The sequence below is a fragment of the Micromesistius poutassou genome (assembly GCF_964030765.1).
Source record: "Micromesistius poutassou genome assembly, chromosome: 13".
In the NCBI taxonomy this organism is placed as follows: Eukaryota; Metazoa; Chordata; class Actinopteri; order Gadiformes; family Gadidae; genus Micromesistius; species Micromesistius poutassou.
Window position 1 is genome coordinate 686,733 of NC_140283.1, and position 16,552 is coordinate 703,284.

The window sequence follows — 16,552 nt, forward strand, 5'->3', positions numbered from 1 at the left end:
ATGTTTAGTGGATGAGGTCCGGACCACTGGGTGCTAAATACCAGGAGCACAATCATCTCCTAACCAGTGAACAAAGGCTCAAATAAAAGCACACGTTTCAGCTGTGGTCTCTAAGTGAAAACCAGACCATATCCCAAACCATAGAGTGCAGTCCTTCAGGTGCATAAAACGATATTATGCAATTACGTTTGGAGTTTTGTTTTGAGCATTTATCCAATATGGATATATAATCTAGTTCTCTGAAATACAGTTGCAAGCTGGATGACTTATTACCATATTTGGAATCAGCAATGATTTGACATTTCCAACACAAAACTTGCTGTTAAAACTGTTGACGATGGTTGAATGATCACTTTGGTAATTTAAACATTGACCAACATGTGGCTGTCTAGCTTACAGTAGCATCCTGCTATCCAACCAACACAATCTGTCTTTAACCATGCAGTACTCGCTGTTGCAAGAATTAAGAGAGAAAGGGCATCAAGTGTAGAACATATGATATCCCTGTGAAGTGTAGCCTGAAACAAAGATTCACAAAACCGTGGGCTTTCCACAAGCTTGGGAACACAGACCAGACATGCGTCAGACTCACTGCATAATATAACACCAATACAAGAACAAATTAAAGCAAAAAATAATTGGTCTATCTGATAATATCTATAAGTAAAAAAAAGAAGAATGCAAGTGTTAGTAATTTAAGGTTGATTTCTATTGTGTAGAAGCCTCAATATAGCAAAATACATCTTTTGGCAATATATGTGGTAATGGATGGTTAAATGAATGAATTCCTTCAAGAAATTCTGATTCATTTGGTCCCTGAGTAACCAGCTTCTGTCCTCAGATGCAGATCCAACAATGTGTTAATATATATATATATATATAATTACATGTATATATATATATATATATCATTCAGCCATTTTTAGCAAATCTGGTAGTAATAATGATTGCATTCCAATGCAAAAAATGCTGTGCTCATATTGCATGTCTTGGCTTCTTTGAGAATCTGGTGTTGGGTTTAGAGTTATATTATTATAGTTATATTAGACGTTACTTTCAATGTGTATATCAAACATTAGCTCAAGGCGAGTTCCTCCCCCAGTATGTAACACAGAACACTGGGTCAACAGTTGCATTACCAGCCCTTCACATTCAGCACTGGGCTGTGCTGCTGGTCTTTGCTCCAGAGTTCTGCATGCTGAATGACAACGCTCTACACAAGCGAACATTCCCTCAAGAGTGGCTTGTTTTTAGCTGTAGAACCACTCAACCATAACAGCCTTTAGCTCTAGAACCACACAACCATAACAGCCTTTAGCTCTAGAACCACACAACCATAACAGCCTTTAGCTCTAGAACCACACAACCATAACAGCCTTTAGCTCTAGAACCACTCAACCATAACAGCCTTTAGCTCTAGAACCACTCAACCATAACAGCCTTTAGCTCTAGCACCACACAACCATAACAGCCTTTAGCTCTAGAACCACACAACCATAACAGCCTTTAGCTCTAGAACCACACAACCATAACAGCCTTTAGCTCTAGAACCACACAACCATAACAGCCTTTAGCTCTAGAACCACACAACCATAACAGCCTTTAGCTCTAGAACCACTCAACCATAACAGCCTTTAGCTCTAGCACCACACAACCATAACAGCCTTTAGCTCTAGAACCACACAACCATAACAGCCTTTAGCTCTAGAACCACACAACCATAACAGCCTTTAGCTCTAGAACCACACAACCATAAAAGCCTTTAGCTCTAGAACCACACAACCATAACAGCCTTTAGCTCTAGAACCACACAACCATAACAGCCTTTAGCTCTAGAACCGCTCAACCATAACAGCCTATAGCTCTAGAACCACACAACCATAACAGCCTTTAGCTCTAGAACCGCTCAACCATAACAGCCTTTAGCTCTAGAACCGCTCAACCATAACAGCCTTTAGCTCTAGAACCGCTCAACCATAACAGCCTTTAGCTCTAGAACCACACAACCATAACAGCCTTTAGCTCTAGAACCACACAACCATAACAGCCTTTAGCTCTAGAACCGCTCAACCATAACAGCCTTTAGCTCTAGAACCGCTCAACCATAACAGCCTTTAGCTCTAGCACCACACAACCATAACAGCCTTTAGCTCTAGAACCACACAACCATAACAGCCTTTAGCTCTAGAACCGCTCAACCATAACAGCCTTTAGCTCTAGAACCGCTCAACCATAACAGCCTGGTAGTTTACAAGCAGCTGGCTGTGGGGTGCGGTGGGGGGGCTGCACAAGTCTGTCTGTCACATCCTCCAACCTTCTTACTTTAAAATAACATATTTCAGTGCAGCTTTAGAATAAAAATTGCATGGTCCCTCCCCTCCGTTTTTCAAGTGTAGACCGATAGATGAGAAGAAGAGAATGTCATTAGTGTAGTGTTCCTTAGTAGTGATGTGGTCGGACCAGACGGAGAGGGGCCGTGGGTAGACGTCTGGCTCTAGGGTCCGCCCCTCGGCCACACACACCGCCGGGACACTCCAGAGCGTCCTCCTGTTGCAGGAAGTGGTCCCTTTTTTTATTGACATGAATGCTGCCCTGGTGCACAACAGAGTCCCCTGAATATCACACAGCTTACGTCTAAATCCAATAAATAAATCCTCTCCTCCCCAGGTCACACCTATCGGACCTTGGGCGTTTCCATGGCTACGCCCTGAGAGGTAGGCGGTTCTAAAGAGACCAGTGCATCTCTCCAAAGTCCAGGTTGGCGTCGGTCTCCAACAGGCTCATGATGACGGCCATGGCCGCCTCGTCGCTGGTGAGGCCCCCCAGGCCGGGGCCCCCCAGGCCAGGCGCCCCCAGGCCGGGCCCCCCCAGGTCCAGCTGAGGGCTCTCCCCTGAGGACACCAGGAGGAACAGCAGGGGGTGAGGGACATGAAACAGCCACCACTAGAAACATGGCCAATGAAATGATGTCCATAGATCGATAGATGACCTATGAATTCAAGATATCCTTATAAACGGTCTACTTGAGGGTCATTACATTAAAGGTCCCATGACGCGCCACCAGGTGTGGTGTGATTGGCCGTTACAAGCCGTTTTGGAAATCTGCCCCTTATGACATCACAGGTGGGCGTGTCCACCTAGATGTGTGACGGATAGATGAGCAGCGTTTGCTCCAGTCCACTGGGTAGGCTGGTAGACTGATCTATCCAGCACACGTCTAGGTGGACACGCCCACTTGTGATGTCAGAAGAGGCCGATTTTCAAAACGGCTTGTAGCGGCTAATCACACTCACACCTGGTGGCATGGCATGAGACCTTTACAGTATATGTCAGGAACAAACCACGACATAGTGTCCTTTTATTGGAAGATAATGTTTGGCGGGTTGGTGGTGTGGCTGAGGTGAAACCAAGGTTTCTCATCAAACAAAAGAGTGTATGGACTGCTCCCTAACTGACCCAACACGGCTCATAACAAATGCTTGGTTAGCTATTGTCATTTTTTCATATCTATTTCACATGCATTTGTGAGCTAGTATTAGCAGCAGATGTGAGGATGCGAGCGTTGTTTATGTGGAGAACATTTCTCTGACGTACCCGTGGGGGAGGCCTGCCTTGGAAGGGGCGTGTCCTCTGGCTGGTCTTCAGAGCTCCCTGGTACCTCCATGTCCGTCGCCTCGCCGTCCGACACCTGAGGAACCCACACCATTAAGGAGCACGAGGAATGTGTGTGTCCGTGTGTGCGTGCATATTTGCGGGCGTGCGTATTTGTGTGTGTGTGTATTTGAGTGTGTGTGTGCGTATTTACGCGCGTGCGTGCGTGTGTATTTGCGTGTGCACGTGTATGTGTGTATTTGCGCGCGTGTGTGTATTTGCATGTATGTATGTGTGTGTGTGTATTTGCATGTATGTGTGTGTGTGTGTGTGTGTGTGTGTGTGTGTGTGTGTGTGTGTATGTGTGTGTGTGTATTTGCATGTGTGTGTGTGTGTGTGTGTGTGTGTGTGTGTGTGTGTGTGTGTGTGTATATTTGTGTGCGTGCGTTACATTAGTGCGGGGGCCTTGGTGGGGGCCCTGGCCGGGGCCCTGGGGGGAGGCGTCCTGCAGCAGGGTGAAGGGGCTGGCCTTGCCGCTGGAAGGGGAGGAGTTTATCCTGGGGCAGAAGCAGTCGCGTGTCGTTATGATATAGATTATGTATATATTATATTATGTATATATGATGTATACATTAGATGATGTATATATTATGTATTATAAGCGTTATAAGCAGTATAAACTAATCTTCCATTAGCTGTCCATGTGCATTATGCAAGTTCCATTAACTTAAGTATTCAATGCAAGGAAAAAACAATAGAAGGAAATAATCTGTGCTCTTGGGTTCACCTGTTGTAATCCAAGAGTTCATTTGCGATCTGCGTTCCGATGCTTCCTGCGTAGACCATGGTGCCTGGTCTACACGACATCCCCGGCATTATCCCACCTTAAAAAAATAAAATAAAATAATAATAATATAGGGTTGTCGATCGATTAAAGAAATCAATCTGCTTAATCACATTATAATGCTGTGAATAACCTTGATTAATAGCAATGTAAAGATTGTATTGGACAGCCCCCAAATTAAGAGACAACAGAGTATTTTGTCAGATGAATACGCCAAAGCTGTTGTTACAGCCATCATCGTCTATCTCTCTCTCACATAAAAACACATAAATGTGTTTTTATATATAATCGATACTATAATGCGTAGCTAAATACCTTTAGTTGTTTTTGCACGTTGGCAGCACTAATGTGTTCTCGACTTCAGCTCCCCCAGTTAATTATTTACCGGACACACACACACACACACACAGCTAGGTGGTGGTGGGGGGGGTCACTGTGGGGTTCTAAGGGGCGTGATGGAGGGCCGGCACCCTGGCTGTTGTCCTGCCTTTCTCTGCTGATTTCACGCCTCTTTTATCATTCACTTTCACACAAAACAAACAACACCAAGCATGTTTTTTCTCTCTCTCTCTCTCTCTCTCTCTCTCTCTCTCTCTCTCTCTCTCTCTCTCTCTCTCTCTCTCTCTCTCTCTCTCTCTCTCTCTCTCTCTCTCTCTCTCTCTCTCTCTCTCTCTCTCTCTCTCTCTCTCTCTCTCTCTCTCTCTCTCTCTCTCTCTCTCTCTGCGTCCATCTGTCCGTCCATCTATCTGACAGTTAAAGGACAAGAAGGGCCTCATAGGGAACATGAGGAGGTCACCTGAATGACACCAGATGGTCCCACTCCCCAGGACCTCTTAAAGAGCCTTTGTTTCCCCACCTTCAGAAGCCTTAGAGTCACTGGACTGGTCCGCCCCGGCTCCTCTCTGACGGGCTCTGTCCGGCTCCTGCCTGCTCCGCATCAAAGGGGCCAAACAAGTATTAAAACAGTATAAACCTATATAAATAATATAAATAATGATTCATGTTATCCATGAAGAAAACAAAGTACACCAGGACTTACAATAAAACCGTGTTGGTCGACACGATGTATTCCACTTCTTTGGTCCAGGGATTAACAAAACTGAACCACTGACTTTGTAGAGTGACAAAGGAGCCATGTTTGGTTTTGAACTGATAGCAATTTGTTTCGATCTTTTCTTTACTCCGCAGAACTAAAGGGGAAAGAAAAGAAACAGCAATGCCGAGGTTAGAAGCTGGGAAAAACAGGTTTTCCAAAACTGCGACAGAGCTTTCCATCAGGGCCTGGTAGAAAGAGGAAAACACAGAGACGCACTCTGGACCCAAGCCTCCGGTCTAGTCGTCTTTCTTCCATCAGGGACGGGCCAGAACCCTGCCAGCCTTAAGGGCTGATTATGGTCCCATGTTCACGCAACGCAAGGGGGTTATGGACCCCTTACGTCCTTGCGGACCCTCCTTGCGGACCCTCCTTGCGTCCGACGCAGCCACAAGGGCTGTGATTGGTCCGCTCAATAAAATCTGACGCAGAACCATAAGGGTTCACGTCTGCGTCGTAATTGCGTTGCTTGAACGTGGAACCATAATCAGCCCTTTATACACACACACACACACACACACACACACACACACACACACACACACACACACACACACACACACACACACACACACACACACACACACACACACACACAGCTTGCCTTCCCTATGGCGTTCAGATAGGTGGAGGAGGTCGTCCTGGTGGACGTACTCGTAGCACGAGGTCCCGAGGAGCTCCTGGGGCAGATAGCCCAGCACCGTGGTGGCCCTGCAGAGGAAGCGTCACGAGAGGAGATAAGGGAGAGCTTCAGACCATGGCGACACCCAGACGCCTGCCACACCATTGTGTTCAGGACAATCATTATACTTTACCATTTTAAAATGAAATGAAAATAAATATTATGTTGTAAATAATCTCAAAAATGCCCAGATGGAAATAGTTTTAGCTTAATTATGAAGACATAATAAGAAAGGCATTAGATTTAAATGATTCGAAAATCTCTTTACTCAAAAAAATTCTAAAGGACCCGTTCTTCCACTGCAGGAGTTCAATATTTGAAAGAAGAAAATAAAACATTACTTTTAATATGTGCTGACAGTCTTTCACCCACACACCCACCCACCACACCACACCAAAAACACACCCACCACACCCAAAACACACCCAAAACACACCCACCCACCCAACACACCACACACCAAAAACACACCCACCCACCACACCTAAAACACACCCACCACACCCATCCTCCCACCAAACATAAAACACACCCACCCATCAAACCTAAAACACACCCACCCATCAAACCTAAAACACACCCACCCATCCATCCTAAAACACACCCTCCCACCAAACCTAAAACACACCCACCCATCAAACCTAAAACACACCCACCCATCCATCCTAAAACACACCCTCCCACCAAACCTAAAACACACCCACCCATCAAACCTAAAACACACCCACCCATCAAACCTAAAACACACCCACCCATCAAACCTAAAACACACCCACCCATCAAACCTAAAACACACCCACCCATCAAACCTAAAACACACCCACCCATCAAACCTAAAACACACCCACCCATCAAACCTAAAACACACCCACCCACCCTTAATTCAGCCGCACATAAAGGGTAAACAATCCCCCCAGCAGCGATACCTCTGATCCACAAAGGTGAACTTCCCGTCCATGGCGTAGCGAGTGATGAACTCGGTGGGCTTGACCTGCACCCCCCCGTTGGCCTGGGGGGGGCCGTGGGCGTGGACCCGGCCCACGGCCACCAGGCAGCTGAAGGGAGAGCCCTCCTTGTGGCTGTCCCCCTCTCCCTCCACCCCCAGGGCGCCGCTGGGCCAGCAGCGCATGTAGCCCGTGCAGTGCACCGTGCAGAACCGCTGGCTCTCTGGGGGGGAGGGGACATCATCATCATCATCCTCCTCCTGTTAACCCTGTGGTCCAGCAGTCAGGACCTGTGTTCTCTTCCTCCTCCTGGCCTGCTGGACTCCAGTGTTGTGCATAAACTAGTTCTAAAGAACTAGTTAATTGAACGAGTACATTTTTCTATGAAGTTTGAACTGAACTAACATATTTTTAACTAAAGAACTTGAACTTGATTTTGTGACATTCTGAATTGATGCTTAGGTCCAGATGACATGTTTATTAAATAGAGTTAATGCCTTAGTTGTGATGAATGAAACAGTTGTACAAATAACATCCACAACAATCTGAGATTGTAGTGATGAGCAGCTGGTAATGGAGAGGATTCATTTTAAAAGATAAACACAGAATACTCACTCCCACAGTTTTTCTTCAGTTTCTAAAATAACTTAATGTACTGAACATGAACTAGTTCAAAGCTGAATTGGTGAACTATGAACATGAATTTATTCATTTTCTTTTGTATGAACTGAACTTTGAACTAGTTCATGTGAGGTGTGAACTTGCACAACACTGCTGGACTCCATGTCCAGCAGCCTCTCTATCCCAGTCCACATCTTCCTTGGCGTCCTTAGGTCAAACCTGTTTCTGTAGTTCTCTATTGTCCGGTCTACAAACATGACCGGCATATTGAAGATGTTGTAGGCAGCAGAAGTCACGTATTGGGAGAGTGAGACTGTGTGAGCTCTAGTGCAGCGTCAGTTTAAGTGACAGTTCAACTGTCATTTACACCAACGTATTCAGAAGCAGCGAGGGCCACAAACTGTGTTCATGTGTGAACAGGCACGGACCGGAAGGCCTCTGGATTGGTTAGACCTGCGACCAATCAGAGAGACACACACACACCACGTAGAGCTGAGCTGTGCTGGTACCGAACAGAACGCCGCTCTCTTATCGACTAACGCTTCACGGGCCGTTGTTTGATTTTGTTTGAGAGAAAATACTAGAACGTTCCAGATCAGCGGTGGCCATCTTGGTCATCTTCAGTAGTCATGGTATCAAACCCGCCCCCTAGGAGATAAGTGCTGTGATTGGCCCAACCTGGCTACTACAGCCCAGGCTTTAACTTATTATCAACACACGTGATAATAATAATATAATAACACTTACTAATTATGATATCAGCGGCATCAAATAGTGGCTACAGTGGCTGCCTGGACCAACGTTAAGCTCAGTATATTTGAGGACATATTTTTGATTTTATATAATTTTGAAAATGTAATCGGTCCTGTATTTAAAGAGTTCCTTTGGATTCATGGCAACGAGTTAAAGACTACTCACTTGGGCATGTGTTGCCTCGCACATTGATATTCCTGAGCAGATTAAAACGCACAACGAGTCCTCCCACCTTTCCTTTTGGACAGGCCCGGCTGGAACTCGTTCTCCTCCACTTTCACCGAGACCTTGTTGTACTTCATGCGACAGAAGAAGGAGCGGCGGGCTCCGGAGCCCAGCCTGGTGGCGCCGGCTGGAAGGTCAGCAGGCACCTGCAGCCCGGCTGGAGAAGAACAACCAAAACCTGGGTCAGGAGAGCCTGGAGCCAGCGACTGGAGCCAGAGCCTGGAGCCACAGCCTGGAGCCACAGCCTGGAGCCAGAGCCTGGAGCCACAGCCTGGAGCCACAGCCTGGAGCCACAGCCACAGCCTGGAGCCACAGCCTGGAGCCACAGCCAGAGCCTGGAGCCACAGCCTGGAGCCACAGCCAGAGCCTGGAGCCACAGCCTGGAGCCACAGCCAGAGCCTGGAGTCACAGCCTGGAGCCAGAGCCTGGAGCCACAGCCTGGAGCCAGCGCCTGGAGCCACAGCCTGGAGCCACAGCCAGAGCCTGGAGCCACAGCCTGGAGCCACAGCCAGCGCCTGGAGCCACAGCCTGGAGCCACAGCCTGGAGCCACAGCCACAGCATGGAGCCACAGCCTGGAGCCACAGCCTGGAGCCACAGCCAGAGCCTGGAGCCACAGCCTGGAGCCACAGCCAGCGCCTGGAGCCACAGCCTGGAGCCACAGCCACAGCATGGAGCCACAGCCTGGAGCCACAGCCTGGAGCCACAGCCAGAGCCTGGAGCCACAGCCTGGAGCCACAGCCTGGAGCCACAGCCACAGCCTGGAGCCACAGCCTGGAGCCACAGCCAGAGCCTGGAGCCACAGCCTGGAGCCACAGCCAGAGCCTGGAGCCACAGCCTGGAGCCACAGCCAGAGCCTGGAGTCACAGCCTGGAGCCAGAGCCTGGAGCCACAGCCTGGAGCCAGCGCCTGGAGCCACAGCCTGGAGCCACAGCCAGAGCCTGGAGCCACAGCCTGGAGCCACAGCCAGCGCCTGGAGCCACAGCCTGGAGCCACAGCCTGGAGCCACAGCCACAGCATGGAGCCACAGCCTGGAGCCACAGCCTGGAGCCACAGCCAGAGCCTGGAGCCACAGCCTGGAGCCACAGCCAGCGCCTGGAGCCACAGCCTGGAGCCACAGCCACAGCATGGAGCCACAGCCTGGAGCCACAGCCTGGAGCCACAGCCTGGAGCCAGAGCCTGGAGCCACAGCTTGGAGCCAGCGCCTGGAGCCACAGCCTGGAGCCACAGCCTGGAGCCACAGACAGAGCCTGGAGCCACAGCCTGGAGTCACAGCCAGAGCCTGGAGCCAGAGCCTGGAGCCACAGCCAGAGCCTGGAGCCACAGCCTGGAGTCACAGCCAGAGCCTGGAGCCAGAGCCTGAGCCTGGAGCCACAGCCTGGAGCCACAGCCTGGAGCCACAGCCTGGAGCCACAGCCAGAGCCTGGAGCCACAGCCTGGAGCCACAGCCTGGAGCCACAGCCAGAGCCAGAGCCACAGCCTGGAGCCACAGCCAGAGCCACAGCCTGGAGCCAGCACTAACACCAGAACAACTTACTCTTAGCGTCTATGAGGCGCTCGCGAGGGTACAGGTCCGAGGCGGAGAGCTGCTCCTTCACCTTCCCCATGTCTTTAGGATGGACGTAATCAAACAGACTCTGGCCAATCAACTCCGCCTGGAGGGGGCAACAACCACGCTTTAGCCCCTCCCTTCTGTTTAGGGTCACAACTCCCAGATGAGTGAAGCTATGGAGTCTACAAGGTGATGGCATTACAGCTGGTTCAGTAAGGAACACACTTAGGTGCAGGTGTTACCCGACTATAGTTGAGGATCTTGGTGATGGATTCGGAGACAAAGACTATCTTTCCCCGGTCACAGCCCACCACAAACAGAAAGCCATCAGCGGCCTGCAGAGAAAAGACATCAAAGAAGAGCAAGAACATTACAGCCAATCAGAAGAGGGCTCGGCGCTACGTCCTCCCTTCACACCGCAGAGGCAGCACAAGAGCCACATCAATACGGAGGACAAAGCTCCTCTTTAGAACTGAAATAATACTGAGAGTAAAAGGTGTGAAATACGTCCTGTACCTTGAGCACAAGCTGTTTGAGCTCCTCATCAGGGAGGAAGGAAGGCTTATAGCTAGTTTCAGAAAACGAAGAAGAGGAACCTGCAGGAACCAGAGATGAAGAGGATTGTAGTTAGCAAGTAGCCTGCACTCATCTAGACCAATGATGTTCTCATGAGAAGATACAGGCACGGGCCCAATGTGTAGACTGAATCGGGAGCCTCCATTGCACAGTGTGACTTTCCATAAAAACAATGCTAGACAAAGCCCTCTTTTCTAGATTGTGCTATCATGGTCTTATTCCACGTCCACTTATTGAAAACTGTTGTCCCAATTCATCTGGACAATCAAGGTGAGAAGCGTACATCTAAGATGTGTTCCCTCTTCATTCCGTTTGGACGGGCCCGCCCCTATAATGCAGTAAGGCTTTCAGGCATGCTGTGTTGCTTTCCTTTGTTCATTCTCGTGTGCGTGCGGAAAAAAGGACCCAGTTCTCAAGAAAAGGAACTGCTTTTAAAATGGCTGTGCTCTTCATAATGAAGGGGACGTCTAGCCTGCTTTCCCCTAGAATCGACGCCTCTGGCTTCAGTGGAAGTGCAACTGCTCCGAAGAGGAGGTCATAGCACAGCCATCAATTGTGCAAAGGCAAATAATGGAGTAGTCACAAGGACTTTCTGTGAACTAATCCAAGAGTGTGATGCTTGTGGATACCTTTGAGAGACTTGAGATGCTGCACGGCCATTCGGAGAACAGTGAGTTTATCCAGCCGGCGAGACATGGGGTGACAGGAGGGGATCATGGCCGACAGCTCGTCAATCAGATTGTTCATCTTGTCTCTCCTGCGCTTCTCGATCTGGCTGTGCGGCTCCCTGTAGACGCAGAGAGAGGAAGTGAAGTAGGTTGATGTGAAATGGTTGGGGTGGACTGAGGTTTGATGAGCGAACACAGTCTAGGTCAGAAGACAGTGATTTGGAGTGATGAATAAGAGCAGGGTTTGATGCAACACCAGTGGGGTTTTATTTCCTTATAAGTTGATTTGGATTCTTTATTTGTTTGTGTGGTTAACTGTGAAGATGCACAGCATGCATGAGCGTGCCAGCAGAGAGTGCAAAGGATGAGCCAAGGTCGCATAAACATTTTATAGTCTCCGCCCCTCCCCCAACAGGTGAGGTGGGCGTGGTCAGGTGGCAGGTGGTAAAAGTATCCTCCTGTTTCAGACTGGCAGGGTCAACACATTCAATCCCGAAGTGAATTGAAAGAATGAAAATGGAATGGAAAGGAGAAGAAATGGAAGGAGTCTTTTCAAGTAGGAACTACTGAAACCTACAGATTGCTTTTCGATGTTTGGAATGAGGCAGCTGTAGCACACACACCTGAAGCATTGGATCTTCACCTTCTGGTCCTCTCCGTCGAACCTGCACACAAACATCATTCATGTGGTAAGAGTGAGTGTCTACTCAGACTCCCCTACCAATACTGTTCTGAACATCACAGCAGTGCACACTATGTCTGATCAGCCCCGAACGCCCCTTTACCCTTCTTCATCTCCTTCTTCATCTTCCTCTTCTTCATCCTCCATATCCGCATCAGGAATAGAGGCTGATTTGGAGTCCCTGCGATACAAGTACAGTGAGTCCATTTTAATACACCGACAAATCACAGATATGAATCCAACCTGATATAACCATGCAGGTGATGGCTGTGGGCCGCTCCAGGTTACTCACTGGTTGTCGGTGCTGCCCTTGCGCTTCCTTGGCGTCTCCATGCTAGAGGACATGCCAGCAGCCAGACTGGGGCTCATTGAACTGGGCAGAGACAGAGTGGAGACGGCCCTCAACCACATGCTCACAAACATAGGTCGAAAAACACTTGTAAACATGACAAGTAGCCCAGCGGAACTGTAACATTTTATAATCAACGTCTAACATGTTCACAATGTTTACGTGTGTTATACAATGGACTGCTGTCCACCAAACCGGTTTAATGGTGACTATGTTAACAGCTTGAAACCAAACCATATAAAACCATTGCATCTGTCGCTCCTAAATCTAAACGGTGACCATTAGTGGAGTTAGAAATTGATCCAAATAGACCTATGTCTCTCTTCCAAGAAAATATTTTGCATTTCACCCAGTGACCCAAATAGCCATCATGGGATCAGCAACAACCTGATTTCTAATCCTATTTTCTCCCCTAAAGGTCTATTGGGAGTTCCTATTACAGGAGTTTGGCCTAAGGAATTACATGATCAGGTCGCCCACACGGCAGGCAGACCCCACCATCCAGCCCTCTGTTCCATAACAGCTTCTGGTCCACATGTTACACATAAGACCAGTCCTTACATGACCAACTGCTGCAGTCATTTGCACCTCATTCTCAGGTTTTATACAAGGTCAAGGTACATTTTATTGCCATATAGTGTAAACACAATTGGATTTTTTTTACAGCCAATTATGCACTGAATATATAACATATATTCAGTAAATGGCGTGCGTTCATGTTAACCACTTCTGTAGGTTAAATAAGACTGAATACACTGTTGAATACGAGATAGAACGGAATGACACAAGGTAATTATAACATGATCAAACAAAGTATCAAGTGGACTGTGTCCCTGGTACGGACACCAACACTTTTAACCCTTCTTCAACTCCACACAGACCACAATCTCTACCCAGACTAAACTAACCTCTCTAGGTCAAAATGACTTCATTGATTTACGAGTAGTGGATTAACACCTTTAATGCTCAACACACTGAATCCTCTGGCCCACAATGAACGGGCAAGTTAACCGTGTTTTGAGAAATATCTTTATGCTGCCAGGCTATATTTATTTTATTGCCATTACCTCTTACGCCGGTTTTCATACAGAAGTTAAATTTTCCAATAATTTTAAATAATAATTTTTATCATTTTTAATTTTCCAATATATATTTTAGTTGATGTAAACAAATGGTTGTTCAATAACTGCACTTTTAAGATGTGATTGAATATCCCACACCATTATAGTTCTACTTCATAGCAATTATCTGTTCAAAAAAGTCACACATTACTGTTAGTTAAATTATTATTTTCCATGGCAGCATGTTCAAATGTATCATGACAATTGTTTTTGTATTTTTACTAGACTTTAAGATGTGTGTGAATTTCCCATACCATTATTTAATTCTATTTTATAGCGATTATCTGTTCAAAAAAGTCAGTTATTATGTTCCATGGCAGCATGTTCAAATATATCACAACAATTGATTTTTATATCATTATTTATATAGTTCTATTTTATAGTGATTCATTTTTTTATTTTTAGTTGGATATTGGATGTGAACTGATTGTATTTCTATGTTAAAATGTTCTATTAAAGAAAAGATGCTAAAATATATCTTTCTGTATGCTGTAAAGTGGTTTAAAAAATTGATATCGGAATCGGCTGAAATCTGTATCGTCAGGTCAAACTCCAAGAAAAACGGAAATCGGCCCAGAAAAAGGCAATCGGTGCATCCCTATTATGCATTATGAGCCTTACCACTAGATTATCGTTTCCATACTCCTAGTCAACATATATCAAGCACTAGTGACAGTGGCATCCTGAGCACTGTCTACTATTAATTATTAAACATATCTGCTCTAAATGATGCCTTTCATTTTAAGGCATGTCAACAAAGTCAACATAGACTGTATAGTGTCAACAACAGCAGACTGTACTGGTATATAAACAGCAGGCTATACTGGTATATAGTGGATCATAATGCAGACTGTACTGGTATATAGTGGATCATAAAGCAGACTGTACTGGTATATAGTGGATCATAAAGCAGACTGTACTGGTATATAAACAGCAGACTGTACTGGTATATAAACAGCAGACTGTACTGGTATATAAACAGCAGACTGTACTGGTATATAGTGGATCATAAAGCAGACTGTACTGGTATATAAACAGCAGACTGTACTGGTATATAAACAGAAGACTGTACTGGTATATAGTGGATCATAAAGCAGACTGTACTGGTATATAAACAGCAGACTGTACTGGTATATAAACAGCAGACTGTACTGGTATATAAACAGCAGACTGTACTGGTATATAGTGGATCATAAAGCAGACTGTACTGGTATATAAACAGCAGACTGTACTGGTATATAGTGGATCATAAAGCAGACTGTACTGGTATATAAACAGCAGACTGTACTGGTATATAGTGGATCATAAAGCAGACTGTACTGGTATATAAACAGCAGACTGTACTGGTATATAAACAGCAGACTGTACTGGTATATAGTGGATCATAAAGCAGACTGTACTGGTATATAAACAGCAGACTGTACTGGTATATAAACAGCAGACTGTACTGGTATATAGTGGATCATAAAGCAGACTGTACTGGTATATAAACAGCAGACTGTACTGGTATATAGTGGATCATAAAGCAGACTGTACTGGTATATAAACAGCAGACTGTACTGGTATATAAACAGCAGACTGTACTGGTATATAGTGGATCATAAAGCAGACTGTACTGGTATATATACAGACTGTACTGGTAAATAGTGGATCATAAAGCAGACTACTGATGTTATAATATAATATAATAAAAGTGATATCAAGTGATATCAAGGTCGTCACTTTTCATTTCAGAATCACGCGGCATCATGTAAAGTCAAAGCATGAGGTGATGCTTCACTGACGTTGTGACTTTAATGACGGCTGATGAAGTTACAGAACGCGTTACATGACAGCGGGCCGGGCTGAACCCTAACCCCAGCCCTAACGCTATGCTAAGCTAACGAGCTGAACTTAAGACCATTACCGTCCGTTCCTCTCCTCTAGGATCCCACCGTGGTCAGGGTCCACCTCATACAGACCCGGTCCAGACCCGGTCCAGGGGCTGGTAGTCCGGGTAGTCGTGGTGTGTCTCAGACCCGGGCCGTGTGTCTCAGAGCCCGCTCCAGGCTCCAGGCTCCAGGCTCTGCTCCACTGATCTACTGACCTACTTCCACTGCCAGGGTTGCCAGATCCGATTGGCAATTTCCAGCCCAACTATAGACTAAAAACCGCCCAATTAACCAACAACCCGCCCGATACAACCGATTAATCCTATACTTCTGCCATGGCAACTACACGAATACACACCAAAACAACCTGGTTATTAACCATGACGTTATGTGGTAAACAAGGAACCTCTCATCCATCTCTCTCACACACAAACCTCACACGGTCTGTAAAGAACACACTGACTGTCAATGAGATGACATTAATACACAACACTCGACATAGGCATGTAATAGACCAATGGTGATCACAATAAACACCTGAATGAACCGAATTGACGTAATAACTTTTAAGTTACACACACACGCCCGCGATTGGGCAGCCGCCCAATCTGGCAACACTGTCCACAACACATCTCGGCAGACTCCTGCCCATTTCAACGGCAGATACTTTTACTAACCATAGAATAAATGATGAGAGATGAGTGTGCACACTGCAGAAATAGCAGCAGAAGTGCAGTTTGCATGAACCGGATTAAAGGTTACCTGCTCGGTCCCCGCCGCCCGCCGCTGACTGTGATATCGTGAGGACGCCTCTGTTACGAACGAACCCGTTGACCTACAATGTCACTTCCCGGTGAAACCAGTAGACGGCGCCGTTTCCCAGTGTGTCACTTCCCGGTGAAACCAGTAGACGGCGCCGTTTCCCAGTGTGTCACTTCCCGGTGAAACCAGTAGACGGCGCCGTTTCCCAGTGTGTCACTTC

The 16,552-nt window shown here is 46.8% G+C and overlaps 1 protein-coding gene across 2 annotated transcripts; it reads right to left on the reverse strand.

Annotated features, from left to right (window-relative positions):
- Nucleotides 1-1,997: 1,997 nt before the first annotated feature.
- bmal2 (basic helix-loop-helix ARNT like 2) lies at nt 1,998-16,337 on the reverse strand. 2 transcript variants are annotated; one of them, XM_084477734.1, is made up of 17 exons: nt 16,333-16,337; nt 12,522-12,602; nt 12,333-12,410; nt 12,171-12,212; nt 11,509-11,666; nt 10,820-10,899; nt 10,546-10,638; nt 10,289-10,406; nt 8,761-8,910; nt 7,137-7,377; nt 6,133-6,239; nt 5,475-5,625; nt 5,292-5,362; nt 4,379-4,475; nt 4,043-4,148; nt 3,595-3,688; nt 1,998-2,891 (listed from the first exon to the last, which is right to left on the reverse strand). In XM_084477734.1, the coding sequence occupies exons 2-17, from the start codon at nt 12,596-12,598 to the stop codon at nt 2,725-2,727; spliced, it is 1,830 nt and encodes a 609-aa protein (XP_084333860.1). In that variant the 5' UTR covers nt 12,599-12,602; nt 16,333-16,337; the 3' UTR covers nt 1,998-2,724. The 2 variants fall into 2 exon arrangements, with proteins under 2 accessions (XP_084333860.1, XP_084333859.1); XM_084477733.1 differs by lacking the exon at nt 16,333-16,337 and adding an exon at nt 15,606-15,800.
- Between the last annotated feature and the right edge of the window lie 215 nt (nt 16,338-16,552).

Coding starts and splice junctions, on each gene's coding strand:
- bmal2 (XM_084477734.1), bottom strand. CDS start 12,598: ATGAGCCCCAGTCTGGCTGCTGGCATGTCCTCTAGCATGGAGACGCCA. Junction 10,407..10,545: donor AGATCCTCAACTATAGTCGG/GTAACACCTGCA, acceptor TGCCCCCTCCAG/GCGGAGTTGATTGGCCAGAG. Junction 5,626..6,132: donor ATCTGAACGCCATAGGGAAG/GCAAGCTGTGTG, acceptor TTTCCCCTTTAG/TTCTGCGGAGTAAAGAAAAG.